The sequence below is a fragment of the Cantharellus anzutake genome, assembly GCF_015039405.1.
Source record: "Cantharellus anzutake strain C23 chromosome Unknown EI90scaffold_28, whole genome shotgun sequence".
Lineage (NCBI taxonomy): Eukaryota > Fungi > Basidiomycota > Agaricomycetes > Cantharellales > Hydnaceae > Cantharellus > Cantharellus anzutake.
Window position 1 is genome coordinate 625201 of NW_024066978.1, and position 24881 is coordinate 650081.

General features: G+C 48.9%; 11 protein-coding genes across 11 annotated transcripts; 2 read left to right on the top strand and 9 right to left on the bottom strand.

Annotated features, from left to right (window-relative positions):
* Positions 1-93: 93 nt before the first annotated feature.
* Positions 94-1283, top strand: EI90DRAFT_3061024 (uncharacterized protein). Its single transcript, XM_039060528.1, has 6 exons — positions 94-272; positions 375-431; positions 495-549; positions 635-696; positions 745-831; positions 880-1283. Exons 1-6 carry the CDS (start codon positions 183-185, stop codon positions 931-933), a joined length of 405 nt encoding a protein of 134 aa, XP_038915363.1. The 5' UTR covers positions 94-182; the 3' UTR covers positions 934-1283.
* On the bottom strand, positions 619-1719 carry EI90DRAFT_3061026 (uncharacterized protein; the record flags this gene model as incomplete). Its single annotated transcript, XM_039060529.1, has 6 exons — positions 619-1200; positions 1251-1289; positions 1348-1442; positions 1493-1552; positions 1620-1643; positions 1703-1719. Coding segments are annotated over 4 exons (294 nt in total), but the record flags the coding sequence as incomplete, so codon positions are not given.
* Positions 1720-7325: 5606 nt separating this feature from the next.
* EI90DRAFT_3061042 (uncharacterized protein) lies at positions 7326-8012 on the bottom strand (the record flags this gene model as incomplete). The annotated part of the gene is given in 3 exon segments (XM_039060530.1): positions 7326-7408; positions 7497-7636; positions 7647-8012. Coding segments are annotated over 2 exon segments (454 nt in total), but the record flags the coding sequence as incomplete, so codon positions are not given.
* A 2705-nt stretch (positions 8013-10717) lies between these two features.
* Positions 10718-11250, top strand: EI90DRAFT_3124664 (uncharacterized protein; the record flags this gene model as incomplete). Its single annotated transcript, XM_039063743.1, has 2 exons — positions 10718-10970; positions 11021-11250. The coding sequence occupies 2 exons, from the start codon at positions 10718-10720 to the stop codon at positions 11248-11250; spliced, it is 483 nt and encodes a 160-aa protein (XP_038915366.1).
* A 157-nt stretch (positions 11251-11407) lies between these two features.
* Positions 11408-15564, bottom strand: EI90DRAFT_2973219 (phospholipid methyltransferase-domain-containing protein). The gene is made up of 17 exons (XM_039055768.1): positions 15259-15564; positions 14845-15191; positions 14719-14783; positions 14411-14658; positions 14240-14353; positions 13745-14180; positions 13396-13691; positions 13248-13336; positions 13131-13191; positions 13005-13071; positions 12813-12950; positions 12541-12758; positions 12416-12491; positions 12209-12362; positions 11969-12151; positions 11855-11918; positions 11408-11797 (listed from the first exon to the last, which is right to left on the bottom strand). The coding sequence occupies exons 1-17, from the start codon at positions 15386-15388 to the stop codon at positions 11463-11465; spliced, it is 3021 nt and encodes a 1006-aa protein (XP_038915367.1). The 5' UTR covers positions 15389-15564; the 3' UTR covers positions 11408-11462.
* Positions 15565-16154: 590 nt separating this feature from the next.
* On the bottom strand, positions 16155-17953 carry EI90DRAFT_1232228 (uncharacterized protein). The gene is made up of 7 exons (XM_039051582.1): positions 17564-17953; positions 17429-17502; positions 17341-17372; positions 17117-17287; positions 16592-17062; positions 16330-16538; positions 16155-16252 (listed from the first exon to the last, which is right to left on the bottom strand). Exons 2-7 carry the CDS (start codon positions 17487-17489, stop codon positions 16243-16245), a joined length of 954 nt encoding a protein of 317 aa, XP_038915368.1. The 5' UTR covers positions 17490-17502; positions 17564-17953; the 3' UTR covers positions 16155-16242.
* EI90DRAFT_3061057 (uncharacterized protein) lies at positions 17117-18664 on the bottom strand (the record flags this gene model as incomplete). The annotated part of the gene is made up of 4 exons (XM_039060531.1): positions 18545-18664; positions 18360-18464; positions 17341-18289; positions 17117-17287 (listed from the first exon to the last, which is right to left on the bottom strand). Coding segments are annotated over exons 1-3 (961 nt in total), but the record flags the coding sequence as incomplete, so codon positions are not given.
* A 309-nt stretch (positions 18665-18973) lies between these two features.
* Positions 18974-19804, bottom strand: EI90DRAFT_1231776 (uncharacterized protein). The gene is made up of 2 exons (XM_039051581.1): positions 19127-19804; positions 18974-19061 (listed from the first exon to the last, which is right to left on the bottom strand). Exon 1 carries the CDS (start codon positions 19625-19627, stop codon positions 19154-19156), a length of 474 nt encoding a protein of 157 aa, XP_038915370.1. The 5' UTR covers positions 19628-19804; the 3' UTR covers positions 18974-19061; positions 19127-19153.
* On the bottom strand, positions 19437-20956 carry EI90DRAFT_3205073 (defective in Cullin neddylation protein 1; the record flags this gene model as incomplete). Its single annotated transcript, XM_039066431.1, has 5 exons — positions 19437-19814; positions 19884-19938; positions 20016-20482; positions 20584-20750; positions 20859-20956. The coding sequence occupies 5 exons, from the start codon at positions 20954-20956 to the stop codon at positions 19747-19749; spliced, it is 855 nt and encodes a 284-aa protein (XP_038915371.1). The 3' UTR covers positions 19437-19746.
* Positions 20957-21148: 192 nt separating this feature from the next.
* Positions 21149-22386, bottom strand: EI90DRAFT_3061062 (autophagy-related protein). Its single transcript, XM_039060532.1, has 7 exons — positions 22311-22386; positions 22135-22251; positions 21962-22072; positions 21852-21908; positions 21776-21798; positions 21679-21719; positions 21149-21621 (listed from the first exon to the last, which is right to left on the bottom strand). Exons 1-7 carry the CDS (start codon positions 22341-22343, stop codon positions 21434-21436), a joined length of 570 nt encoding a protein of 189 aa, XP_038915372.1. The 5' UTR covers positions 22344-22386; the 3' UTR covers positions 21149-21433.
* Positions 22387-23036: 650 nt separating this feature from the next.
* Positions 23037-24697, bottom strand: EI90DRAFT_3289903 (uncharacterized protein; the record flags this gene model as incomplete). Its single annotated transcript, XM_039067193.1, has 6 exons — positions 24504-24697; positions 24143-24376; positions 23644-23769; positions 23517-23589; positions 23390-23466; positions 23037-23171 (listed from the first exon to the last, which is right to left on the bottom strand). The coding sequence occupies exons 1-6, from the start codon at positions 24654-24656 to the stop codon at positions 23037-23039; spliced, it is 798 nt and encodes a 265-aa protein (XP_038915373.1). The 5' UTR covers positions 24657-24697.
* Positions 24698-24881: the final 184 nt, after the last annotated feature.

Here is a 24881-nt window from a genome sequence, read left to right on the forward strand (position 1 = left end):
TAATGAAGTCTGTTCACAAGTCGTTACTGTTGCTGTCAAATGTAAATGTAAATGTAAATACGAATTTTTCTGAAAATTTCAACTAGACTATTACATAGACTCGCACAGCCATCCGTTTCGCCAGCCTATTCTGAGCTTGCCTTGCCCGCGATCGATAAATCGCTTATCATAACTCGAGAAAAATGGTCCGATTGCTATTGTCCATCAAGGCTGAACTAGAGAACGTCACCGATCTCCAACCTGGCTCTGACAGCTTCGAGTACTTCTTCAAGGTCAATATTCTTCTTATCACACCTGTTTTGTCCAACGATCAACGATGCAAATGCGATAACGGGTGGCCGTTATCTTAAACACCCCGATACATGTGTGATTAGATTCAGTGCAGTAGCTGCCACGAGGTACATTCAAAACTCGTCAGTCTGAATCGAAAAGTAAGCCAGAACTTCAGCCATAGTTCTTTTTCTTCTTCTAAGCAATTCGTATATCGGCTCTAGACAATTCTCGATATGCCCACGACCAAGTCAACCAAGACTAATTTTTTATGGCGCTGTGATTTTGTAAACGCCAATCCTCCGCGACATTCGATACCGCATTCGGCGTCAAGCCATATGCAGCCCTCGAGGATGGGGGTGAGGGTGGGAACCCTTATTGATTCTCGATTGTAGGGGTCTAGAGTTTATAGATTTCGATCCAACGGTTCGTTCATCCTTTCCAATATTCTTTGTAGATGCTCATTCCTCTCAGGGGACGTGGAGATGCAATGGAATTGATTCCGGGACGGAGTTCGAGGTAGATATAGGCGAAGAGGAATGGACAGATTACGATGAAAAGGTGAAGAGCTTGAATCTCCCCATACCCATATTCTAAATCATCTCATAGGCGAAGTTGCCGGTCAGTGTGATGAGAATCAAGGGAAAATGGTCCAAAGCATGATCATATATTGAGAGTTTAGAATGCCGCCTGACATCCATTGCATGCAATGCAATAAACCCTGTGGATTACGATCCTAACCGAGAGGAATAGAAACGAAACATATATACCTTGTTAGAAATGCCTGTTCGATCTTGCATTGTTTCAACATATGTAACACGTTATTGAGGTTAACGTCCACCACGGTCGGGTTTTCCTTGATCGTAGCTTTTCCCTTCCCAGAAATAGCATGGAACGGGTGGAAAGTACCAACGGGAGGATGGAGGTCCGCTCTTTAGACAGGGAAATGACTCGAATTTTGATATAGAAGCCAAGCTTACCTTTGGCTTTGTCCCCTTAAGGAAACACATTTCTTCAATCTCGAATATTTCTCTACGTTGCGAAGGGTTTCAATATGGATTTAATTAACACAAACACCTCAGACACCATATCCAAAGCGCGACTTCGGCTCTGTCTAGCTTCGACAAATCAGCCCCTCGTTCCTCAAAACCTTTTTCAAAGCTCTTGAAGTGCTAGGGAGGAAGGTGTATTAAATATAATTTCGACCGTTCTAAGCACTCACGTCAATGAATGAGCGATAATGACCGCTGAGAGGTGACAGCATGCGAATTGCCCGTTTTTCATCTAAACAAAAAAATTGATTGGTACCGGTCGTCATCGAAAACACAGGCACGGCGACAAGGCTTAACCTTGCAGATATGATAAACCCTCCACTGGTGAAGGATGAATGCCGAAATGAGCCGCTAGACTTTATACCGATTAACAATATTACCTATCTGGGTGTTCAAACGATCCCCTGTCCTCTGGACAGGTAGGTTCACATTTCTTATCCTGCAAGTAGAATGAGGGGTTTCTCGGCCGGCTCTAGAACAGCGACTTACTGCAACATATATCTGTGTATTCTCCCTATGGTTCTCCTGAGTAATCGCTCATACATTCCTTTCATTGTGAAGAATCTGAAGAAACGTTTCGCCCTCCCATCTTGGGGGCTTTGCTTCAACGTCGATAGAGACAAGTTCTATCGCCATGCCACCACCTCTTGCACATCTCTATCCTCCGTCCCATCCATTGGGACAATACCAATGTGACCTTCTGTATGCATTCGCCAGGAATCATGCATATCAACAAACCGGTCATTCCTACCCCACCGCAAACGCCCTCCACCATCAATTTTGACGAGATAGTTCTATCTCTGTTCAATGGAAAGATACCTAAAGTGACATGAGTACAGTGGCAGGATTAGTTGACCCAGCAGTTACGACTTACAAGATCAGTTTACTGTTCGATTACTTTCTAGTAGGGCATCCAAATCTTTGCCACTTCGCCTTTGGGGAATGAGGTGGTGACTCACAGTTGCACTTCAATGATAAACACACGCCTACCAGTGCTCTGTGATATCCGTTGCAGATGACAAGAATGAAAGTTCGATAAACAGAAACACGAGATGTGAGCTATCTCTCTTTTTATTTCTTTTGGATTTTTGGCCGTGTATTGCAACCCGCTATCATGAGGTCGGTGCGAGTTCGCCCATCCGTCAATTCGGAACAGAGTTGTGTATTTGGGCAATATGCCCTCCCAACTTCTCCACCCCAATCGAAGTCGATTGACATCACCTTTCTGTTAGAGGAAGGTAGACGTCCCACTGTAGAGGCACACGGGCTTTCCAGCCGCCAAGGATTGCCCATTTTTCATTTTGTATTTTGTTGATGACCTTAAAAGCCACTCATCGCGACTGTTTTTTATTCTCCTCAGCTCTACTATCGTGAACTAAGATAAGACCGTACTTCTTGATCGTACTGGACTACTTACTGAACGTGGTATAACTATCTAGCGCTGACGTACCGCTAGTTTCTCACACTTTTTCCATCACGAAGTGATTCCGTGAGCCAGGTGGTTTTTGTGGAATGCGTGGGTGAGTTGGATGGTGGAATGGACGGCGAACGGTAGTCAACGGCAACAACCAACCGATCTCCTGGTAGTGACCTGAAGCCGACAATGCCTGATGCGTGCCCACGCGAGGCACAAAACGCATGCAGTTCGATCAAATAGCGACGTGTGGACTTCGGGAAGATTTGCTGCTCAGCTGGGGACGATGCACAGAAGGCGGCAGTCTGCTTCGGGGGGATTGCGCCTAATAGTAATAATCTAGAATTGGATGTCCTCGTTGTCTGCCCCATACTTGGGATATATATATACGGGATCCACAAGCTCGATCATGGGCGGTGCGCCGCTAAAGCGATTCGCATGTCGAGTAGGCGCAACGCACCTGTGAAAGCTGCATACAGAGCGTGTCCGTCAGTGCAGTTGCGACGCACGGACAACGTGTGGGTGAGAGGAACTCCGCGGAAGAGGATATGACAGATGGCCCTCGTACGATGCACATCATGCCAGACTCATCTTGAAAGAATATCTAATTGCAATGTTATTATCATACACGAGTTGTTAGTAAGATTGATAACAACTGATAGAAGTATCGCTCTCACTTTAGCTTCACGCTGAGTGAACTGAGGGAGGTAAGAAGTAGCGAAAAGGTCTATATTTTATAGATAGGTATTGAGGACCTAACGCGTAGGCCAAAGAGGGACCAAAGTGCTCAAGGTACGGCGTTAATTTGAACGAAATAGAAAAGGGAAGTTTCTACCACGCCACCTTATTCCCGTCGTACCCGAAGGCCACTGCGCCCTAAGTAGCCGTTGAACTTCCAGCACATCTGAAGATCCAGACAACCATCAAACCACAGCATGGCACCCTCCAATTTCTAATCACGTCTTCGAAATGTTTGGCTGCAAGTGGGCAACGTAGGAAGTGAGTCCGACCACAGGAATTGCGCAGATCCCGCCCAGATCATCTTGGATCCGACTAAGCAGAATGCTGCACCGAGCGGCCAATTAAAGTGACCGTCGGTGCGAATGCTACCAATGGAGGCGGCATAAGCTTGTTGCCGCTCCCACAAGGGGTGAAATGCGGTTTAGGGCACATAATCCATCTTCCCTCCGTCGCCGTAAATTTGAGTCATTTGTTCCACGAAGGAATTGACAGCCTCCTTCAGCTGCTCCTTACTCAGGTGACGGTCATCATCGCGGCCAGAAAAGAGAGAGATCGTCGGAAACGCGGGGTCACTTGCCAAGGGAGGTAGGGAATGGGATATTCTTTACTCGCTGGCGGGTTTTCTGCTTGTACGTGGAGGAGTCGACTAGGAGGTTCCGCCTCCCATATCTCTATGATGGGCTGTGTGGGATCATCCAGGAGCAAGTCAGATTGGTCGATGGTGGTACGGGGTAGGCATGGATGGATTTGAAGACCTGGAGGACGTAAGAGGTGTTGACTATACAGCGATACTGCCGTGACCTACCTTCCAGGGATTGACGGCATCGACATCTCGAACACGATGCTAGAACCGTTCATGGACCAGTCCCTTCAGTTGATCGCCTGAAATGTGATACCAAAGTTCATATTTGCGTCAGTCATTGTGGTTTCAAAGGATGGTCGTTTGTGGGACGGTGAGAGAATTGTTGGTTGGACTTATATTTCAGGTTTTCCCCCCAAACGGACGCATTCAGCCCGGCGGTCGCCCGTCGTCCAGGAGAGCAACAGCTCGGAGGCATACGTCAAAGCACGTTACGAGAAGCGCTTTAGAAAAATCATGATGAGTGCGCGAACTTACGATATGGATGATCCAAAGATATAACATAGTCGAATTGTGAGACGGACTCGAATAAGAAGAAGTATCAAAGGGGGACGCGAGGGGAAAATGATAAGGATACAGTCCGATCGTCGGGCATTTTCTCTAGAGGGTCCATTGCAAATGAGTAACGATGAGACAGTGAAAATCGCAGAATATGGTTCCCCTGCCACTCCCCAGTGCTTGTCTTTCGTTTATGAAGACCCCAGGTTGTTCTACCCTAAGCGTCGCGGCCACCGTCATCGTTGCACACCATACATGGTCACGTGCCAGGGCCGTTCAAACTAGGGGTGAAAGCAGACATGAACGATGAAGAAGTTGAGGAAAGGGGGGGGACGGATCGTTCTGAATTGGTACATATCTCCTACGCTAGGTGAGTGACGGCGGTCCAAAAAATAGGAATGAAACCAGACGACCAGTTCCATCGGCATTTCCCGAATGCGACAACACCACCCGATGGCCAGCAAGGCTGCGGCGGCTGCTTATCAGCTAAGGCAGTTGTGGCAAGGGCCAGGTACCGTAGCTCCACTAGCGCACGCACCATCACTTTGTCTCATTAAAGGCCTTCTAGTTTATCGGGCTACAGGGTTCTGGCGAATTACTTCGAAGCCGTTCTTATAATTGAACCTGAAACTGCCCCAGCCTTCCTCACAGCGTCTCCATCGGCCGGCCCATTGTGACTGCCCGCACTTAGCAAACTGTTCTCGAACTTCGACCAAGAAGCTCCCAAGGATGACGTTTGCATACTTCCCGGATTTAGGAGGTAGTAGCCAGGACCGTCGTACTCTGGTGACCTCGACGTTCACAGGCCGGATAAAATCAGCCTCATGATTCTCGTGAGTGAAAAATGGTGCGCCGCGTCTTTTGTTGGGAATGGCTGTGTACCAGTCTTGAATCTCCCTGCAGACGTTGGCCACCGCATACTGCGATGAGAAGCCCCAAGTTATCCAAGGGGCCGTAACCGGCGTTGAGAGCTCGGCCGATAATGCCACACTCTATTCGATTTTTTGCCGCCTAGCCTCGGTAATCCCGGTCCCATGCGCACTCTTTGTGGATTGTTCTGGTTCTGCATTTATAGGGAGTAAATCATTGCCCTTGGCTCTGAAGAAATGGGTCCATATGAATGGATTTCATACATTCCGAACATCAGGTGCTATATTAAACTATCGCCAGAAACGCAAGGGAAAGTGGCAAGGATGCCTCCTAAGAATCATGTTGTCTTTGGAGGATGGGACATTTGTGTACCTTCACACCAATGCCAGCGACTGGCCGAAGCCCTTGGGGATACTCAAGAACCAACGGCCGGCCTTGTCACTTTACACCCATGTTTATGTTTAGTGCTCACCGGGATTGACACATCCCGAGACATTCGCAGAATGCATGAATTGACTCGGCAATTCAAAGAAGAATACATCAGGGATGAATGGTTTCTTAGGATCGTCCAGGTGGCTACCGAAGACGTTGATCGGACGCACCGGACAGTTGTTTTGGAACGTTATGTTTCGAAGCCGTTCTCCAAAAAATTTTATCGCCGTTGGTGATGCCTTGATGTGTGAGACCTATAATATCTGTTACCTGTCGTGCCCTGTGCGTTCTGATGCCTCTGCATTTTTGGGGCAAGGTGTTATCAAGGTCTTGAGTAACAGTCAACATAATACGCTCAAAACACCAATGACGAAGCCCCGATTGCCACCTGATTTTTCTCGATCTTCAAGCGTGTTCTTGCGATAGACAATGTTCGAAATGAAGTTGACACTTCAGTGTGTGTACATGTACGATACGGTGGTGAATCGAGTCACCGAGGGATTGAAATGGGTGGGCACACTGGGATTAGATGATAATGCCTGGTCCACGCATCCCATACTCTAGTCAAGGAAGACGGAATCAAGCCACTTTTCATAGTGGGACCCTAACAACACTGTTGGGTTACTGGAGGGACTTGCTTTTACTGTGAAACATGGGACAAGGTTCAATGTTAGTGATATCATGATCTTCCGCCACCGACTTAATGATTGCTCCCATATCTCAATCTGTGTTTGCTATGCAGTAGGAGAGTAGGTATCAGTTCAAGTACAACGTCGAGTGCACTTTACACTCATCTATCCACTAGTTCTAGTCAATGTTGAGTCTCAAATATCTTTGTCTTCTCGTGTGCCTGTCGAGTCCAGGCAGTTCGCATTGGTTACCAACGGTGAGACATCACCATCCTCAAGTCGTGACGAAAGGAAAATTCCACGTTTCCATCGTCGAACAGGGTTATCTGCTGCATTTGCAGTATACTGTCCTAATCAAACATGAAATCAGACTTTCTTTGGAGGTAAACCCGTAATCCTACTGGCTTCGTTGCGTGCTTGTTTATTTCATCCCATTTTGAATTTTGTGGTAACACAGGCATGAGACCGATCTCCAGAACTCCATGATTTCCTTACTCTCCATGATCTCCGCAATATTACCGCAGCTTCCTCTGCTCCCAATGCGTTGGGATTTTTAGCTCTGAGCGAGTCGCCAACCGACAAAGTTGGTCTAGAAGCCATCAGTTACGTCATCATTCAACGCGATATTGGCTTAAGTAATGCAATTCAACTCCGCTACGATGTGGCGGAGTTCAACATGTATGTAATGCATAAACGATAACAGCCAACAATAAGATTTTTAAATGTAAGCCGCGTTTCAATGCAATGGATTTCACACCCTGGGCGCTTAAAATCGTGGGATGAGGTCCCCATGACCCTCCCAACCTAGGTAGGACTCCCTCTACGGCCGCGTATACTCAATTAGTTTGACAAGTCCGCTCCAGTACGTGCTGGCTTGATACCCATGCCTACCGATCTCGCCCACATTCAAGCCGGTCTGTCCCTAACACCCTATCATCCGCCACATACAGCTCGTAGGGTGGGGGCGCAACTCGTCATTCGCATTATATCGTTCTTCAAAAGCAAGAGCGATGGGTTTCGTAAGGGAAGGAAGGTATAGAATATATGTGATTGGCGATCTGCAGTTTCCGGGGGCCCATCCACCGAACTTGTGCTTCTTCCCCCTTCTGACTTTATTTGGCGGGTATTCAAGCTCCTCCGATTCCCAATTCAGCCCTCCCCCTCTCCAGAAGACCGTACCTTCTATCTGCCAATAGGATAGGAGAAACACAAGGAGTGAAAAGCAGGTTGTTAGCTTTTGAGCAGTATCGCAAGTCAATTGCCAAGACGGAGTGAGAACGTTGTCATAAATGGACACTGTACCACAAGTGAGCCCGTCTCGGGGGATTGTCATTGCTGCGACTGAAGGTTCCAAAGTGCGATTCAGCTGACAGCTGCTGCGTGAAGAGGCATGGAAGACTTTTATCATGTCTAGATCGTCCCTGTTACTGAAGGCCCATTTCAATTGTAGTAACTGCATGCGAGCCACGCTCTTCTTACGAACGTTCATAACATTTTCCCAAAATCCCCCGCTGTTGGGTGGATACATTTGCAGTCCGGGATCTCAGTTCCAATTGCCATATCGAGCCCTATTTCTCTGCATCGCCCTTTCGCCTGAGATCGCTCTCCAATATTGATACTGTGTCTCTTCAGTCGCGAACTCACCTCGCCCGCGCACTCAGCGGCCATCCCAACGCTCCACTCGCAGCAACGATGCTCGACTGAGCTCTATCTGCTCGAGCTACCACTCAGTGATCGTCGTTGCATCTTAAATGTTTGGTCACCTGGGGAGCAGCTCCTTGTCATTGCGGATTTTTGTACGTACCATCACTTGTTTGCGATATGCTGAAGGGAGAGTTCAGTACTGGTACTGATAGTGCAAATGCTCTTGTGCTTGCAGAAGCACGAACACAGGGCATGCAAATTGAATTGGATGAGCGACGGCAATCAAACGTTTTAGTTACTTATCTACCTCTCAGTTGGCACTGAATGCATGTATTATTTGCTCGTGCCTAGATCTTTATGAAGACAAAGGTATGCGCAACGTCACAAGTCCGAAACTGAGTGGTTTTCTGACAACTCATCGGTTGCCTGCGGCTTCATAGCACGGAGATTTGTGGGTAGAAAACGGTGGGTTTCCATGCCGCACGTCTTATCACGTTGCGCAAAACGACCCAAATCATGTCTCAGGCACCATATGGTGCGTCGCCAGGTTGAAACCCGATTTAGTATAGGGATGGATGAATTCACCCGGATTCGGCCCAATAGAGCTGAGGATTCGAACCCCCCCGTTCTAGTCCGTTCAGTGTGGCGGTCTGCAAACGAGCCCAAGAGCTCGAAACCGGAGTTGCGTCACGGAGAAGTCTTTCCCGGAGTGACCGATTAGCCAATTCATCGACACGTCCAACGGTGACAGGATTCCAAATACAACATTCTCAACCGTCAGTCACGAGGCTGAAGCCAACCGGGGTTGAGTGCAGAGATAGACGGAGACAGCAGTCTGGAGCAGTGGTCATTAGAAAACTCGAGTCATTAATAAATCAAGTCGAGAGAAGGTACATAGTATTCCAGTGCATGGGTGAGCGTTGACCACCAGGTGTGGGAGAGTCGGAGGACGATTGCAAGGAAAGTCTCTATCGCGAAGGAATACCTGCTCCCACATGCTACCGAAAACATGGTTGTTTGATCGAGTAGTTAATGGTGATAAGTGCAAGCCTAGAGTTGGTGCGGTTCGGTCAGGGCTAGATTTCACCCACCACTTTGCTGAGCATGAAAAATCTGCAGATCTGATGTGCGCGCTGAATCAGCAACTGGCATAAAACCCTCAGCCAGTCTAGCCTTGAATCCCAGATGATAACGCGGCTGGAGAGGGGTTTGTTTAGATTCTATCAAAACGAATACGCTGAACATTGATTGGCAACATTTCATGGCTCGTGGTAGATAGTGCCCTACAGACAATTCAAATCGTCTAATAAAGCAATGCAAGGGAGTCTGGGCCCTTGTTCCCTCTGCTGGTGGACATTGATCATACCGCTGATTCACACTTTCAGCAAGACACGATCGGCAGCCAATCTATCGGAAGGTTCAAAGCAAAAATAGATGATGTCATCACCAGCATCCCATTGGTGCATATGGTTTTCCCTTAAGTGTACTAGGCCCCAGGGATCATTGAAACAGGCGATAGAGGACTAAAAGCAATGTCAGAAGCCACGAAATTGTTTTCTGCGATGTTTCTGTTTGCATCAATTCGCCACGCGGTCCGAGGTAGCGGTGGTGAGACAGAAGAGCAGAGATAGACTCTATCTGAGCGCACAATACACAGGAGTACAAAGGGTTATGGCCATGCCAGTGATGATGGTGGCGGCCGGGGAACCGCCGGACCGTGTAAACAACTGTCAATAACCTCTCGTCGGTTGTTCCACTGTGAATGGGGCGAAGTTGTTGCACTTGTGAAAGGGTGGAACGGGTTGTGCGGTGGATGGAGCCCGACGATTTTCTTTTTCCCTGAATTAATAGGTGGCTCCAAACTCACCCGAAATCCCTTCCTTTCCAGGATAAATCAACCTCGTTTTGTACGAAGACCCCTTTGCAGTTGTTTTCACGCCGACCCTATCAGACCCTTCTTCTTCAGTCGCGGCTTCTTTTGCTAATTTTCTCCGGTGCGGACCAACACCTGTCTTGATGGCTGGCGCTCGTACACAAGCTATCGGTGGGAAGGATGCACGCAGCTGGTGAATTTCACAGCAGAACACAATCTGGTTGCGTCAGTTGTATCTCGATTTCAATTGAGATATGGGTGAATATCAACCACACGCCTTATTTTCGCAAGCCAGGCCAGCCGGAATCCTGACATCTTGAGGGCACGGAGCGTGAGTGCGCTGGTGGCACGCTCGAACTCTTTGCTTCTAGACCACACTTCCCGGGTTTCGCGCTCTGCTGAAAGAGCCTTTTGGGTGAGACGTTCTCCGCGAGACCTTCCTAGACGGGAATTAGCTCTTGCAGACGTTCATGCAAGCCAGGGCATTGTTCCATGATCATTCGACATGATCGTTATCGCGATTATAATCCTCTGGTTGATGGAATAGCTAACGCAAGTTGTTCAGTCTTAAAAGGCCCTCAAAAGTTGCGTTTGGGATTGTCCCTCATCCTGCCATCCTTCAGTGCTTTGTACCAACACCAATTGGGAGCAGATATGAGCGAGAATTCTCCTGCGGCAAATCGTCAGGGCTCCCAGTCGCGTCGCGAGAAGGCCCTCACCAAACCCCTCACAGTGCATGTCAACGGCACAGGCTCAGCCTCGACTTCGCCGGAAGGAAGGATCAGGATCACTAGCACTCGTCAACCTGATGCTGATGGCCACAGGATTCCTTCCGTGCTGAGGGCACCCCCTTCCCCCACGTCCCCTGTCAGAACCCCCCGCTCTTTGACGGCCCATAACTTGCCTGGTAAGTGTTTGTCGTGTGGAGTTTATTCTAGTTGATGAACCCTGTACCAGATCTAACGTTCGACGCCACGAGAACCTACCCCGTAGCCCCGAGCGGTGACGAACTCTTTGCCTCCTTCCCAGCTCCGTCTCCCCACGGTTCTTCCGTCCCTATCATTTCTTCTGGCCAAGGTCACACTCTCCCACCATCTCAAGTTTTTAGAGGCGAGGAGCGATCCTTCCTCGGTTCTCCACCATCATCCCCAAATCATCATTCTGCCCCGCCTTCCCACTCCCATTAATGGTCGAGGATCCTGTTCTGCTAATATTATTATCCTTACCTCGGTCGACATCACATATGGGAAGAGAAAATGCTCTTAATCGTAAGAGCTATTTGGTGTTGAGACATCCATAAGAATAGCGGAGTTTTTTGTTCACTTAGAAGGGACATTTTGTAGAAGTCATTATGTAGAAGTCATTTCGTCTGATTCCACTGTCCTAGCTAGACATGTATTTACACCCCCACCGCCTGGCGCTTATCCAAGTCCATTAGTTCCCTCATCGCTAATATGCGGTTGGCCAATGCCGACACATTTGCCTCGCCGAGTATGACTTCGTGCGAACATTCCACACCAAAAGCGGCATTGATGCAAACTGCTATTCTCTTTGCTTGGGCTTCAGACCAGAATCTGAAGTCATCATCCGATTCCACACGATCGTTGTCTCCGGTACGCCGAGACCTGGTCGCAGAGGCTGGAAGTAAAGATGGATCGGAGTCCAGACACCAGGGGATGATACGGAGCAAGCATGATCGCACTGAATCGAAGTCCATCCCATCTGGGCGTGTCACTAAGGTTGAATGCACTTATCAGACCGTTGAAAATTAGGGCTTTCATGAAGACGGACCGTATATCTCTACAGGTGGGGCAGTTTTCATGACGTTGTATTTCTTGTCGTGGTGATAACGAATCTGAACTTGGATTCAATGGGGTTGCCGAAAAGGTACTCGATTTTCCACACCTCATACAACCCGACGTGCCAAGGAAGTTTGCTGCCATTGAACTCGACCACACCATTATCAGTTTCTGGGCGTGTCACCTGGTCCGGAGAGATGGGGGAATTGCCCTCCCACTCCTCATCATGGACCGGAAGCCAAGACAAGGAAACCGTGTTGGTTACACGTTTATCTTTATTAGCGCCAGCCTTTCGATATATCGCTCAGCGCCAGTGAACGGCAGGATTTGTGAAGAAAAAGCGAACCCTGTACATTCCAATCCAATCTTTCCGCGAGTGGTTCAAAGGTGCTCGCCAAGTTAATCGGATGGGCTCTCCTAAGTGGAAACGTAGAGGTTTTCGATCAAAGAAAAGCTCGTATTTTGATACATCTAGTGAGGAAAGATCCTGCGCCAGCGGACTTCTTGAGGGTCAAATATTTGCTTAAACAGCAGCAGCCAAGTGTCCACTTACGTGATGACAAGTTTCTCGGCGGATTGCTGAAGCAAAACTTTTGCCTCTTGAACTACCTCAGAAACTCGGGGGCGCGCTAGTTCTCCGGTCAGCCACGTTCAAAGGACAACCAGAATGTTACTCACATTTGGTAAAGAACTCCTCCAATACATCTGTGTAATCCTCATAGACCTTGTCAATGGTGCCCCGGAACTCCTTTGCGACGTTTTTGATAGTGGGTGCATAATGACGTCCAGGGCCGCGCTCCAAAGCCACGGCGTTTTTGATTGCAAGAAGTTTGATCGTCTTCGTAAGACCGGCCTCCTTCCGAATCGAAGGCCCGTACACCTTGCGCATGTGCGGACTACCGAGTCGTCAGCAAAGTTCCGCCCTGTTACGCAGAACGAGGGGTGCTCACTCCTCAACATTGCTTAAAAACCACCAATGTGAGGCTGTAGATATTACCGCAAGAGCAAAAACCAGCTTGCTGCCACTGATTAAGGCCATTCCGAAGAGTGCTGCGCCACTCATAGTTTTTTCTGGGTTGTTCAAATAACTGAGCCACGAAAGATAAGAGTTACAGATCAAGTACACCAATGATATTGCTCACCGATAGATACCAGTATAATCGAGTGTGGCTGGGTAGTCATCAATAAAGAAATCTCCGAAAAACCATCCTGTTGGAAGTGGTGAGAACTTGCTCGCGCCTAACTCGTGTAGAATTGCAACAGCGTACCAAAGACACCAAGTACATCGTAGGATTGGCTGGCTGTCCAACCATGCAACGCGATTAGCATCTGCAATGTTGTCAAACGGAGATCCCTGGAATATACTGAGGCGACAGGCCACGCACCGCTCCAAGTATATGACGAAGCAAACCATCCCCATGGGACCAAGTTTGCGGCGGAGCGTATGTCTTCCATGCAAGGCCAATAAAAGATGCTGTGAAACGGAATTATTAATTTTTGATTGCGTTAAGGCCTCACGTAGCTACTACTTACCGTAGGTCATGCACAAACTCAAGTTGTATAACCCTTTCCAGTTGGTGAACGCTTCTTCTAACGCTGATTGTTTCACATCCTCGCTGTGATAGACGTAGTGTTTGATAAAATGTTTCACATAAGCCTTACGTTCACTCTGGCTTCTCAGGAGAGAGCCGAGGCCGAAAGAATGGAAAATACGCCAGACAAGAGCGTGAACAAAGTGTACTGCGAGAGTACTAGCCGGAGATAGGGAAGGAGTGATGGCACTCCCGACAGCATAGAAAATGAGTAGAATAAGTTGGACGTCGCCAGCCCTAACATAATGAGTGCTTCCGCAGACATCTCGTGTTGAAGCTCAGATCCTTACCTCAATACGTCGATATTGTGGAATCCGATAGGATCCTTCCTGAAGTAGCGGGTAAGCAGATCATGTTGCGAGAAAGATTGCCGCCGCGCACGGCTGCGTCTGGCTTTGGAAGGGGGAGAGCGAGAGATGCTGTTCGGCAAAGGTGACTGTCTACCGATGCCGAGCCGGTCGGAACGCCCAGAACGTGAAGGAACAGCATCTTCACATTCAGCTTCGGTTTCTGTGTGGTCATCCGTATCTGTGGATGTTTCGACCTCGGTCACTGACTCATCGGCTTCATTGTTCAGCGAAAAGATTTCAGAGGCACCAAGGCCTGAAAGCTGCTCAAGGCCTGGCACTGTAGGAGTGTTGGCCTCAGTTTCCACCGCGTCCGTGTCAAGTGGTGGTGGTGTCCGTAATGACATCAGTTTTCTTTGGCCGTACATCCTCTCAATATCTATATGGGCGGAGGGGAACAACGTGAAAAAAACGTAATTAATGAAGAAGTTAACTTACGAGGGTTTTCAAAGAAAACCAGAAAGCCGAACTGGGCGGCATGACACGCCAAGCTGGCAAACAAAACAGCATAGCTGCCGGCAATCATTGACAATCCGTAATACCCCGCGTATCCTGGATGGGAGATAGTCGATAGAAGCCACCAAACATAAACACGATCATGACGCTTACCGACTGAGTACATAGGATGAGGCGCCATCTCGAAGACGCCGTCAAATACCAATGCGCCCCGCTCAAAGAAGCAATCACCCCAATACCAGCCGTAGTCTTTCACGACATGATGCGCTTCGGTCTTCACCCAAAGGTTGAATGCGATGAGCGTGAGACCACCAGCCCATCTCAAGATGTGCATCCATATCGAAAGCCCTTCAGGCAGGCGGAAACAGGTAAATGCAAAAAGCGTGTAAGAAAGGAAATCACTTGAAAGAGGAACGAAGGGATTAGTCGAATAACCAACTAAAGTAGAAAACATCACAAACTTCATTAAGATGACATCAACGAGTTGACGGAAAAGAAGCCATGCATTGTACTCAATTGGCAAAGACTTTGACCAAGCTCTGATTCAGCTATCCATGCAAAAGAAAGAACGGATCCAGTAAGCTCACATCGAACGAATAGTCTTTCCCCATCTTCCCCTGTAGTTGATTACGGATCCATGAATATATTAAGGGACGCTTGTTCTCGTCAAGCCAGCCGCGTTTTTGCACTTCGCGAACAATCCACCGTTTCTTGCTCTGTTTTGTCAAAATCCACCCAAGCCCAAGATCATAAGCACATCTCCAGAATGCAAAATAGAACATAAAAAATGCGCGGGCAGTGGTTCTTGGAAGTGAAAAGAAAAGTAGGACTTGCAACGCCAATAGAGACAAATTGAAGAGGTCTAGATGTGATTTTGGATGAGTTGGGTAAAATAGATTGGTCAAGACGTCGTATGTGGTAGGAACAGGGAACACTAGAAACGGAGTTGACAATAAATTGAAGATACTTATTGACGGTTGCGTGAAATGGAAGCTTCTCACCGACGCCAGCAGGAGTCTTGCCCCATACGACCTCCTCCGTCAGCTTATCCACATCGCATTCTTGTTTCTCCGACAGCAATGAGCTTTGGGCGCGCTGTCGTAAGACAGTGTCTTCTGACAGTTCACTCATCTATAGCCAACTCGTGTTCGGAGGCGCTGGGATAATTCAACGGGAAAACTTCAATAGCTTACGTCAGCGTCAAGCGCGAAATACGCAATTCGGAACTGAGGTGCGGAGGGTTACTTGGTTAGATGGAAGGCACTGAGGTATGTTTTAGCCAGAAAAATGAACGCGCGGCTCCTTATAATGGCGGAGAAGTCCACGTGTAAAGCGTGCGCCTTGTGTTCGGTTTAGCTCCGATCCCTTAATCCAAACAGGGTAAAGATACATCTTCCAGGGATATTGTACAAGAGAAGAGGGACGAGAATAAAAGGTGGGGAATGCAAGACTGATGAAATCACGCCATATCATGCAGGAACAGACATCAAAGCCATCATCCTCGGTGTGTCCGGGGCGGTACTTGGGGCAACAGGCCCGGTCTTCCCGACCCTACTCGCTTGTCGCTTCAGAGAACCAGACCCAGAGAGCCCAGATTCACTGGGTCCAACACCAAATAATCCAAGCGAGTTGGGCGATGACCCGTCAACAGCTTCGTCGGGGGGCGAATAAGGAGTTGTAAGTGAAGCAGGCTGCTTTGGGGACGATTCAGCGGACTGAGGCTCTGAAGACTATAATAACATGTAAGTGCAGCACTATCATAGAGAAAGATAAAGATGCGCACTGGAATTGGCATTGGGGGTCGAAACGGCGTCTGAATTTTTCTCGACGTACTTGAGGAATGACTCCTTACCAGAGGCTGCGTTAATGAATTTATGCGAGGTTCGGGAATCGCACTGGGGACAATCTTCGCTGTTTGTTGCGATTCTGAAGTTGTTCGATCATCTTGTGGGGTCTCGGTTGCGGATGATATTTCCGGTTGCCCATTAAAATGACCTAGGTTCAGTCCCGAAAACTCAGTTTCAATCTTTCCGAGAGGAAGTGCAGATGGCTGAGGGAAGTTATTCGCCCACATGCTCCGAGTCTCCGGAGACGTTGGTGTATACCGGCCAACAGCGGGAGGAGCAGTGTCAATAGAGCCTGGATGAGCAAGAGGATCCAGAGATTCAGTCTTCAAACCAAATGGTCCCGGGGTGGAAGCATGGGAAAGAGCAGGATGGGCAGGCCCCTTTTCAGCGACGTCCACATTGCTGGCATTGGACGGAGTAACTATAGATCGAGCCTGTGACGTGTGAACTGGATGAAGATATAAAGGAATACATGAGGCAGCACTACCTTGTGTGAACGTCCGGTGATTGATTGAGGAGGCGGCCCAAATTCAATCGGGACCGGTATTCCAGGAATCGTTTTCGAAGACTTGCCATCTTCCGAGGCCGTCTCCGAATTCGGAAGCAGTTTACTCTTCCACATCGATCTTCCGGATGGAGTATCCGTCGGCGGCGCATGAACGCGGTGCTCCACATGCTGCTGAGCCGACACCGACTGCTGCTTCGAAGGAGACAAGGGGACAAAATTGAAGGTGAGGCGCATTTTCGAAGTGCGAGAACTGGGCGCTCCACCTACCACAGACTGACGTCCGGTGTGGTGAGATCCCGAGCCCGAGCGCACAGACGCATTATCGTCTGGGACGGGCTCAAGGGCAACGTGCTGTTCTGGAGTGTCTGAAGCTATGTTCCACCCTAACGATGTGATTAAATCGGCTTCTTCAGGCAAAGCCGGGCCCCTGGCAATGTTCGATATTCGGTTCTAGCGAAAAATTAGAAAAAGTTATATGATCTCGAACGGACACAGGGTGTATACCTTCTCGGAAGAATTCGAACGTGGTGTGTGAGTTGGCCTTACGAACGGTGTGGCAGCAGTGGAGACACCACTTTCAGACAAAGGCAAAGGGGTTTTCTTCCAAGCCGACTCTCCGGTTTTTGCCTCTGACGCATCGTCCTTCCCACATGATGGGGCTCGCGAACTTGGGACCTTCAAAACGAGATATTGCAAACTAATGCGAAATTAAAAGAACCCTCACTTACAGTCGTGTTGAAGAACCGGGACGCTGGGACCACTTCTGGAGTTTCAATAGTAGGTGCATTGCTCGATTTGGTCATGTGCATTCCGTACTTTCCTTTGGTGACGCTCGCTGGAGTACTTCCCAAGTTTTCCGGAGGAGTTTGCGTTCCATCAACACCGGGACTCTAAAGAAAGAAATTGTCCGTTGAAATACCCCAACCATTGGGGGGAGAAAAATGGACAGACCCTCTCAATAACCGTCGAAGACCAAGATTGCGTGGAGCCAACTACCGATGTCCGACCAACTTCAGAGGGAGGCAAAGGTGCTTTCTTCCAAGCAGAAGTGGCTGCGCTCTCCCCACCTACCCTTGAAGCAACATCGTCCGCCTTCGATATTACATCGCTCCTCTTTGATGCAGCATCGTCCTTCGACATCGTATCATCCTTCCTCGATGCCACATCGTTTGCTCTCGCCGTCGGTGTGGCTATGGATGCACTCTCCCTCCTCCCATTTATCGTCCTTACCGACATGGCGGGAGTGCTCTGAACGATCTCCTGCCTTTCAAACGGCGAAGGGGCCCTGGGTATTGTAGACGTCTCAACGGGATCGCTCGTGTGTAGATGTGTTAAATTTGGTCTTCTGAAGGTGCTGGGTGTGCTGACGATCGGGGGGATCATATCTTGCAATGGCGTATCGCCAAACCTACTGGAACGGCGCCTCCATGAACTTGATACGCTAACACCGTCCTTATCATCATCGATGTTGTCGTCGACATCAGCTTTCTCTTTTGTGACGGAGGCCTCAATCGGGACGGGATTCGAGATAGAGCGTGGTAGTGGATGAACCGACTGAATTGGGACAGCCGATGTTTGAGGGGTAGCATGCTGGTGAACAACTGGTGGAGAATGTGGCCCTTTTGGTACCATGAATTGGCTGGGTGGACCTTCTGGAGATCGTATCCCTGCTGGACCCTATGTCGTTATCATGCTCAAATTAATTGCTAATCCGTGTCCAATATTCATTTCGGAAAGACTTGCTCACCGACGATACACGCGCTCCCGCGCCGCGAGTCGCGTCAGCTGACCCGCTGCCTCTCTGCGGCAGTGATCCCTCATGGTGAGCGGAAGGATGTTCATTGGAAGTGCCCTATAAGTAGGGCGAAAAGAGGACATTTCGTCAATCGCCTTTGATCTACACCAAATAAAGTGACTGATAAACAAACGCACAAGTATCTTGTCCGCACGCGTGTGCCGATCTTCGACACTGGGCCGTCGAGCCGACAAATTCGTCTTCATACTCTCTACTCTTGTCCGGCTGATATTGCTTGCCACTGGGACGATGGCATTAGGACTACTGTTGACTGGCTTGTTTGGAGGCGGATGCGGGTGAGGTTTCTACATGGGGTGATGACCAGGGTTCAGTGCCCGATAGTAATAATGATAGGTCAACGCACCATCGCAGGATTCAAACGTCTAGTCTCTTCCCACATAACGGTAGTGCGATTGTCCTCATCTTCAGAGTGTTCTAGCTCCTTGGTCATGTTGCGAAACGAGGGCCGTCGACGCACAGCCCCATCCTGTGGAGGCAGATTCTCTACTTCCAGTTGGATATGCGAGCCAGAAATGTTGATAGAGGTGCCATTAGCGGTAGTAATATTGATGGTGCTGAATACAGTAGTGGTCGTTGGTGGTCGCGGTTCAAGACAGCATCAGATAAGAGCTGAATGTTGTGCTAATGATCTACCTTGTGTGTTCGGGACGAAGGGGTGCGTTAGGCCCGCGGGTATGAGGACCAGTCACAGTGCTCACGAAGCGGGACATGAAGATATCGCTTAATCAAAACAAAGTAGATACGAACGGGAAGCAACGTAGAGCTGAGAGAACCAGGGGCGGGAATGAAAGGAAAACGGAGCACAGGAGAGGAGACAGGAAGTTGAAGCGACAGAGGGAAGACGACAAGAAGGGGAAGGAGCGGAAAACAGGCAAGGTGCGTGAATACAACGTGGGCGTGGTATATATACATATGGGTTCAAGACAAACTCTAATGCCGACTGAGGATGTTTGAATGTTGGGATAACAAACACAGGAGCATGGTTGGAACCACAACCTCAAGTCCCTGCCTGGATGTCTGAAGTTGACCTGAAATTCAACTAATACAACCACAACCCTTTCTAATGCAATAAGGATTTGCATTCCAGACGAACCGAGCAAGGAACCAGCCTGAATAAGGAAGCGAGCATCGAGGCCGACACGAGGCATAACTCGTGGCCACCGCGGTGGGCCTCGCCGGTGCATCAGGATAAAACACATTGTGATAGGATTTAGCGCCCGGTCAAATGCAAATCTTAGTTTGCCAATAATCGATCAAAAATACAACAGCAAGATAATAACCACAGAAGGCGAAGAACAAGACATCGCAATTATAAGCTCTATTGGGAGGATTTAAGCCGGTCTCGACTGTACACGACAAAATCATCAATTATCGAAGGCCAAGCAGCTATGTTCAGAAGAGAAATCGGTGACTATGAGCCATCGCCATACGGCAGACGATAGAGGCCGAACGTACCATCCTCATCATAGTTCTCGAACCGGCTGTCTATCGACCTTATAAACTCGTAGAACTAGTTCGAGAGAACCATGGTGATGGGTCACGATAAGCGTTCAGACATCTCTCCAATCGGAAATATTGCGCACTCACCATGTTCCAGACATCCTTGCTGATTCCTTTGCCCCCTTTAGCATCTAAGAACTCGAACCACCAACCATTATGGTCCGATTTCCATCCATCCTCGCGCCTCAGCGCATCGCCTTCAAGGCCAATCGGCAGTAACATTGCCCAGAATGCTTTGGCATTCTCGACTGGAATACTCCGCTGACCGAGGGCTTTCGCAAAGTCGAAAGCGTATGTGTAAATGATTTTGAAGTACGCAGGTTCGCTCGACAACCGCGACCGCAACGAAGGGAGGACCTTCCTCATAGACTCCAGGGAGTCGCATTTGAGATTCTTCCATCCGTCCACCCATCCTGTCCGTGTGAATTCGCCCATCGATTTCGATTGCAATTCATGTGAGACAGCGAGAATTACCGCATCCTCCAAATCAAGACCAACATCTCCACAGAAGTTCATAGTGCCTTCGACCGTGATGCTATCCCCATCTTCATCGTCTACAGGAGTAAAAGGATCACAATGAGCACGCGATGATCGAACAATTGTGATCACACGAACAGGTGCCGAAGGGAGTTTCGGATGTACGAACCGGACACACCTTTGTATTTGTCAAATATATCTCCAAGCTTCTTTGCTGACGATTGCGCGTCCTTATTAGTATTTCCAGTCAGTGCAGCAAGCGCTGCCGGGTCATTGTACAACCCGTCAAGAGCGGCTTCGAGCCGGTAATTATGCTTCTTCAAGTATTTAACGGCGTCTGCTTGGCTGTAAGAATACGTAGATGCCGCATGAATGTTGATGTGAATCATCGGAAGAGCGATTTAGCTCGCTAGCCAGGACGGCGCTAAGGCAGTGAGACGAATTCATACTTACCCAGCACCGGTGACTTGACAAAACTGTGTCACTAGATTATCCTTACGATTTTGCTCCTGTCGCGCTTTCGAAGACTGACCGCCAAACAGGAACGACATCCAAACGCGAGACGGAAACGATCAAGTAAATGCCAACGCCGCAGATTAAAAAGGTAGCGCCGGAGGAAGAACGAAAGGGGCAATGTCAATTTCCGAGCTGTTCAAAGAGGATAAGGCACGAGTCACCATGGAGAGAAAATAGGCGATAGGGAGTAAGAAGAGGAGGAGAGTGAGGAACGTCGCGGAACGTACAAGCAGAGAGGACCCAACCCCCCTGAAAAGAGTGCTTCCCCCTCTGTTGGACCGTATGGTGGAATGGCACGAAAGGCGTGGTCAGTCTGCCGCGCAACAACACACCACAACAGGAAGGAACGCAAGAGTGTTACGTAAGGTAGACAACCTTCTGCAGGCATCCATGAATTTCCGCAAAACACGAGATGGGAGCACTAATACAAGAGCGTTATAATTCACCATTGCCACAGGAGGGGCGGACAGAATATGGAATTAGGCAGATCTAAAGGAGCAACGCATGCAAACTTAGTCTGGACCACCAACATCAGTTCCGCTAACTCGAACGCGAATGCTCAGGGGAAACGGTGTAATGACGTTTGCAGAATGGATGGGCGGTACAACAGAACGCCCCTTTTCTGACGAGGTTTTATTCAAGATGGTCTTCAATATTTCGGACAATTCCCCGGGCAGTGGATCCATGATCTCGCGACGTTCTAAGTTGTTTCGATCAAATTCGATGGATAACATATTTTGAGTGTTTGAACTCCCACCTTTATCGTTCCGAGGCACTCGGATAGTAGTATTAATGGTCCTGTATTCAACAACTTCTCACCGGACGCAGCAACGAGGAGCCATTGAACCGCTTACCAAACCTCCCATGGGACATATTCCTATATATTAATTAGAATATTCATCACGAAATATTGCACAACCGATGGCTCACCTCTGTCATCGAGAACCATTGTCGCTTTTCCCTTTTTTCGGAAAACGTTATAATCAGCTGTCCAAGCAAATCAACCAAAGCAGCCTCAATTCAAGTCACCAAAGAATTACCTCGCCGCTCCGGGGAGATGCAGTTGACAGTCCGCTGGAATCAATTGTCTTCCAAAAAAGGTCAACCTTATCGTTTATTTTGCGTTCGATATCAGAATCAGTTATTCCAGGCTAGAGTCACCGTTATTCCCACTAGTATGATTCGCCCATGGAACAGTGCATGAAGAACCCACGAAAGTTATGTCTAAGACTTCAATACAGCGAGGCTGAACTGTTCCAAACAAACGATGAAAAAGAATCGCGTGCAGAAGGGCCCTCAATACGTCTCGAGTCACTGCGCGATCCAATGTCTAGACACACTTTCAGATCCCTCCTGTGCATATTAGCCACCATGGGCGCTCGGGCTTACTAGATCGATCTTGATGTCATGGACTGCATCCATGGAGACAAAACGCGGGGGGTCGTCGGAGCCGCGCAATTACTGTCACCTGTCACGCATTTGAAATGTAATGTACATGCATACTAAACTCAAATGGATCGTCTGTTTGCCGCTAGCTAAAATACTCTGATAGGGGTTGCTGATCCCACGGGGAATCAATAACACAAGCAGTTCTCTTTGTAATGTCCGTGTTCTCAATATCCCATTGTTGAACCTCCTCTTCTTATCGAGTTATCTACAGGCTGCGAGATATCAGGGCCAAAACTAGTGAAACACCAGCTATTTTCATCTAGCGCAAATTCACCATTCGTCCCAGAGATACCGCCCAAGCCTCAAGGCCGTTCGGCATATTTTCAATGGGATTCAATGACCATGACGACGGGGAGTTGTCGATGAAGGGGCGATACGAGGCGGAAGGCGTCGGATGAGCTGGGGCGAATGCCCTATCGTTGATCAGCATAAGTGCGATAGTGCAGCACCTGCGGTACAACGCCTGACGGTGTTGCCGTGTCGTACCCAGGTGAGCAATTCAACAATGTATGCTAATACTAGGAGTACTTAATGAGCTGTATCGTACCCAGTCGTAAAACGACGGGGACGCGAAGACAGCCTGGTGCCAAAACACATAGGATTGTACTTCACTACATCACTGCCTTATTATATTGCGGATGCGGTAATGGTGCCCCAGCCACGCCACTATTTGCGCTTAACCTCACGGCCCTGGGACCCAGGCTTCTCGACAGTCTCTGGGTCATCGTCACCCGGTGCAGAAAGTCGCTGTTTCTCAATGCCTTCAACCGCTGCCCGTCCGCTAGAAGCTAGCTGACGAGACTGATGAGGAGACATCTTCAGATTACTTATAGTACATTAGATTGCATTGGTGCAAGACCGCTTTCAAAATCAGACAACTTCAGGCATTCCCACATAAAAGTGCCATGGCGCGCCCATGAGGGCCGCAAGCAAATAAACATCCTTGCTTATCCAATGTTGGATGGTTCCAATGGCTGCGACTGATCGCCGCTTGTTTGAGAGCTGGCTGCCGCACACACATTGCAGACGGGATATGCTAGAAACCTCACGGGCGCGATGCCATTTGAACCATTATTCGAGTCATGATTGACTAGGTCTGGGTGGAGGTCAGGTCACTTCCAGGAAGGAGAGTCTGGGGATACGAACCGCCGGCCCGAGCAGGAGCAGTAGCAGCATTTCCCTGATGGTCGTTGCGCAGCTCGCCGGCACTACAAACAGGCTAGGGGGTTTTCATCAACAATCGGGTCGTCAAGCAAAGATTGTTCACGCATACACAGACAATAGACACAACAGTCGCGGTGGCATGCTGCTGGTTCGCCTCGACTCCATAGGTGCGAAAACTCTGAACAGTGGGAGGAAGGGCGAGAGAGGGATTTCGTTGACGAAGAGGCACATCCCCCTCAAATTAATTTTATACAAGTCCATGGTGTTGCGTAGGTCTGGTTTAGGAAAACACAGGCAGACGTACTAATCATGATCCAACAAATTGATTCTAATACGAAATGCTAGTGAGTGAAACAGCCCTCAGGCTGCGCAGCAGCATTCCCAACTCTTTCCTAAAGTTAGCCAAGAGACAACGTGAAGGCAGCACGGCAGCACTCGCGACTCATTCCTAAAGTAGTCAAGAAACAACATGGTGATAGAGTCACCACTCCATCGTGTGACGTCAAAGGAACACAGGCTGAATCTCAGATACTGGTGTTGGAAACGTGCACGCAAACACAACTTCGCTGGATTGAGCGCCTATTTTTCCGAGTTGTCTAGTGTTCTACCGAGTCCGGCATGTAAACACGGGAGGTTTCGTTCCGCTCATTAATATAGCGGTTCCGAGAGGCCTCGGGAATGGCAAATAAATCGCAATCGGCGGCAAGATCGGCGCTGGCCACAAGTCCCACAACGGTACGAAATTGACTGTAGGTTGTGTAATGGTCGGTCGGAGCCTCTTTCGTCACGAAAACGTGTAGCCCTATGACGGGCTCGGACAAGTGACCTGGCCCAGTATGGACCTGTGTTATATTGTTATAGAAGGTATTGCTAACCTAGTGCATGTCTTATAATCAGTGGTGATCTTACACCACGCATCCAGAAAACGGACCTATGACGCGGTCACTGCGTTCGCCGCTTAATTCGCACGTCATTGTTACGCGTACATTTTGGCGGGTGGGCCTTGACGGCAGAACGGTGTCCTAAGGCAACGCCATCTTCGGCATGAAGAATCTGGTAACCTGTCGAGTAGGCTAGCCTCATCGCACTGCCCTCGAGGGGCACAAACATCCCCGACTTCATCTAGCTTACAATGCAGTTGTGAACGTCCCGGTAGTGACGCCATGCTCATGAAAGCCCCGTAACAGAGATCGTTCCTTTCGACAATGTTGAGTCCATTACTCCCTACGTCATCCATAAAGTTTTTAAATGGGGGTGCATGGGACGCTGCTGCTGCTCATCGTGCGCACGAACACGCGGCCCAGAGTTTGAATGGAAGTCTCGCAATATGCTTCCAGCTCCTAGGAT

Bases quoted from the DNA above. Each gene is read 5' to 3' on its own strand.
- EI90DRAFT_2973219 (XM_039055768.1), bottom strand. From the start codon at position 15,388: ATGAGTGAACTGTCAGAAGACACTGTCTTACGACAGCGCGCCCAAAGC. The intron at 14,181-14,239 runs GTAAGTTAACTT...CCGCCCATATAG, and splicing joins GGTTTTCTTTGAAAACCCTC to ATATTGAGAGGATGTACGGC. The intron at 13,192-13,247 runs GTGCGTGGCCTG...ACAACATTGCAG, and splicing joins TTCGTCATATACTTGGAGCG to ATGCTAATCGCGTTGCATGG.
- EI90DRAFT_3061024 (XM_039060528.1), top strand. From the start codon at position 183: ATGGTCCGATTGCTATTGTCCATCAAGGCTGAACTAGAGAACGTCACC. The intron at 697-744 runs GTTCGTTCATCC...CATTCCTCTCAG, and splicing joins TTATAGATTTCGATCCAACG to GGGACGTGGAGATGCAATGG. The intron at 832-879 runs GTGAAGAGCTTG...ATCATCTCATAG, and splicing joins GGACAGATTACGATGAAAAG to GCGAAGTTGCCGGTCAGTGT.
- EI90DRAFT_1231776 (XM_039051581.1), bottom strand. From the start codon at position 19,627: ATGTGTTTTATCCTGATGCACCGGCGAGGCCCACCGCGGTGGCCACGA.
- EI90DRAFT_3061062 (XM_039060532.1), bottom strand. From the start codon at position 22,343: ATGGATGCAGTCCATGACATCAAGATCGATCTA. The intron at 21,799-21,851 runs GTGAGCCATCGG...ATTAATATATAG, and splicing joins AATGGTTCTCGATGACAGAG to GAATATGTCCCATGGGAGGT. The intron at 21,720-21,775 runs GTAAGCGGTTCA...TGTTGAATACAG, and splicing joins TATGTCCCATGGGAGGTTTG to GACCATTAATACTACTATCC.
- EI90DRAFT_1232228 (XM_039051582.1), bottom strand. From the start codon at position 17,489: ATGGAACGCAAACTCCTCCGGAAAACTTGGGAAGTACTCCAGCGAGCG. The intron at 17,373-17,428 runs GTACGGAATGCA...AAACTCCAGAAG, and splicing joins GCGAGCGTCACCAAAGGAAA to TGGTCCCAGCGTCCCGGTTC. The intron at 16,539-16,591 runs GTAGTGCTGCCT...CACACGTCACAG, and splicing joins TCACCGGACGTTCACACAAG to GCTCGATCTATAGTTACTCC.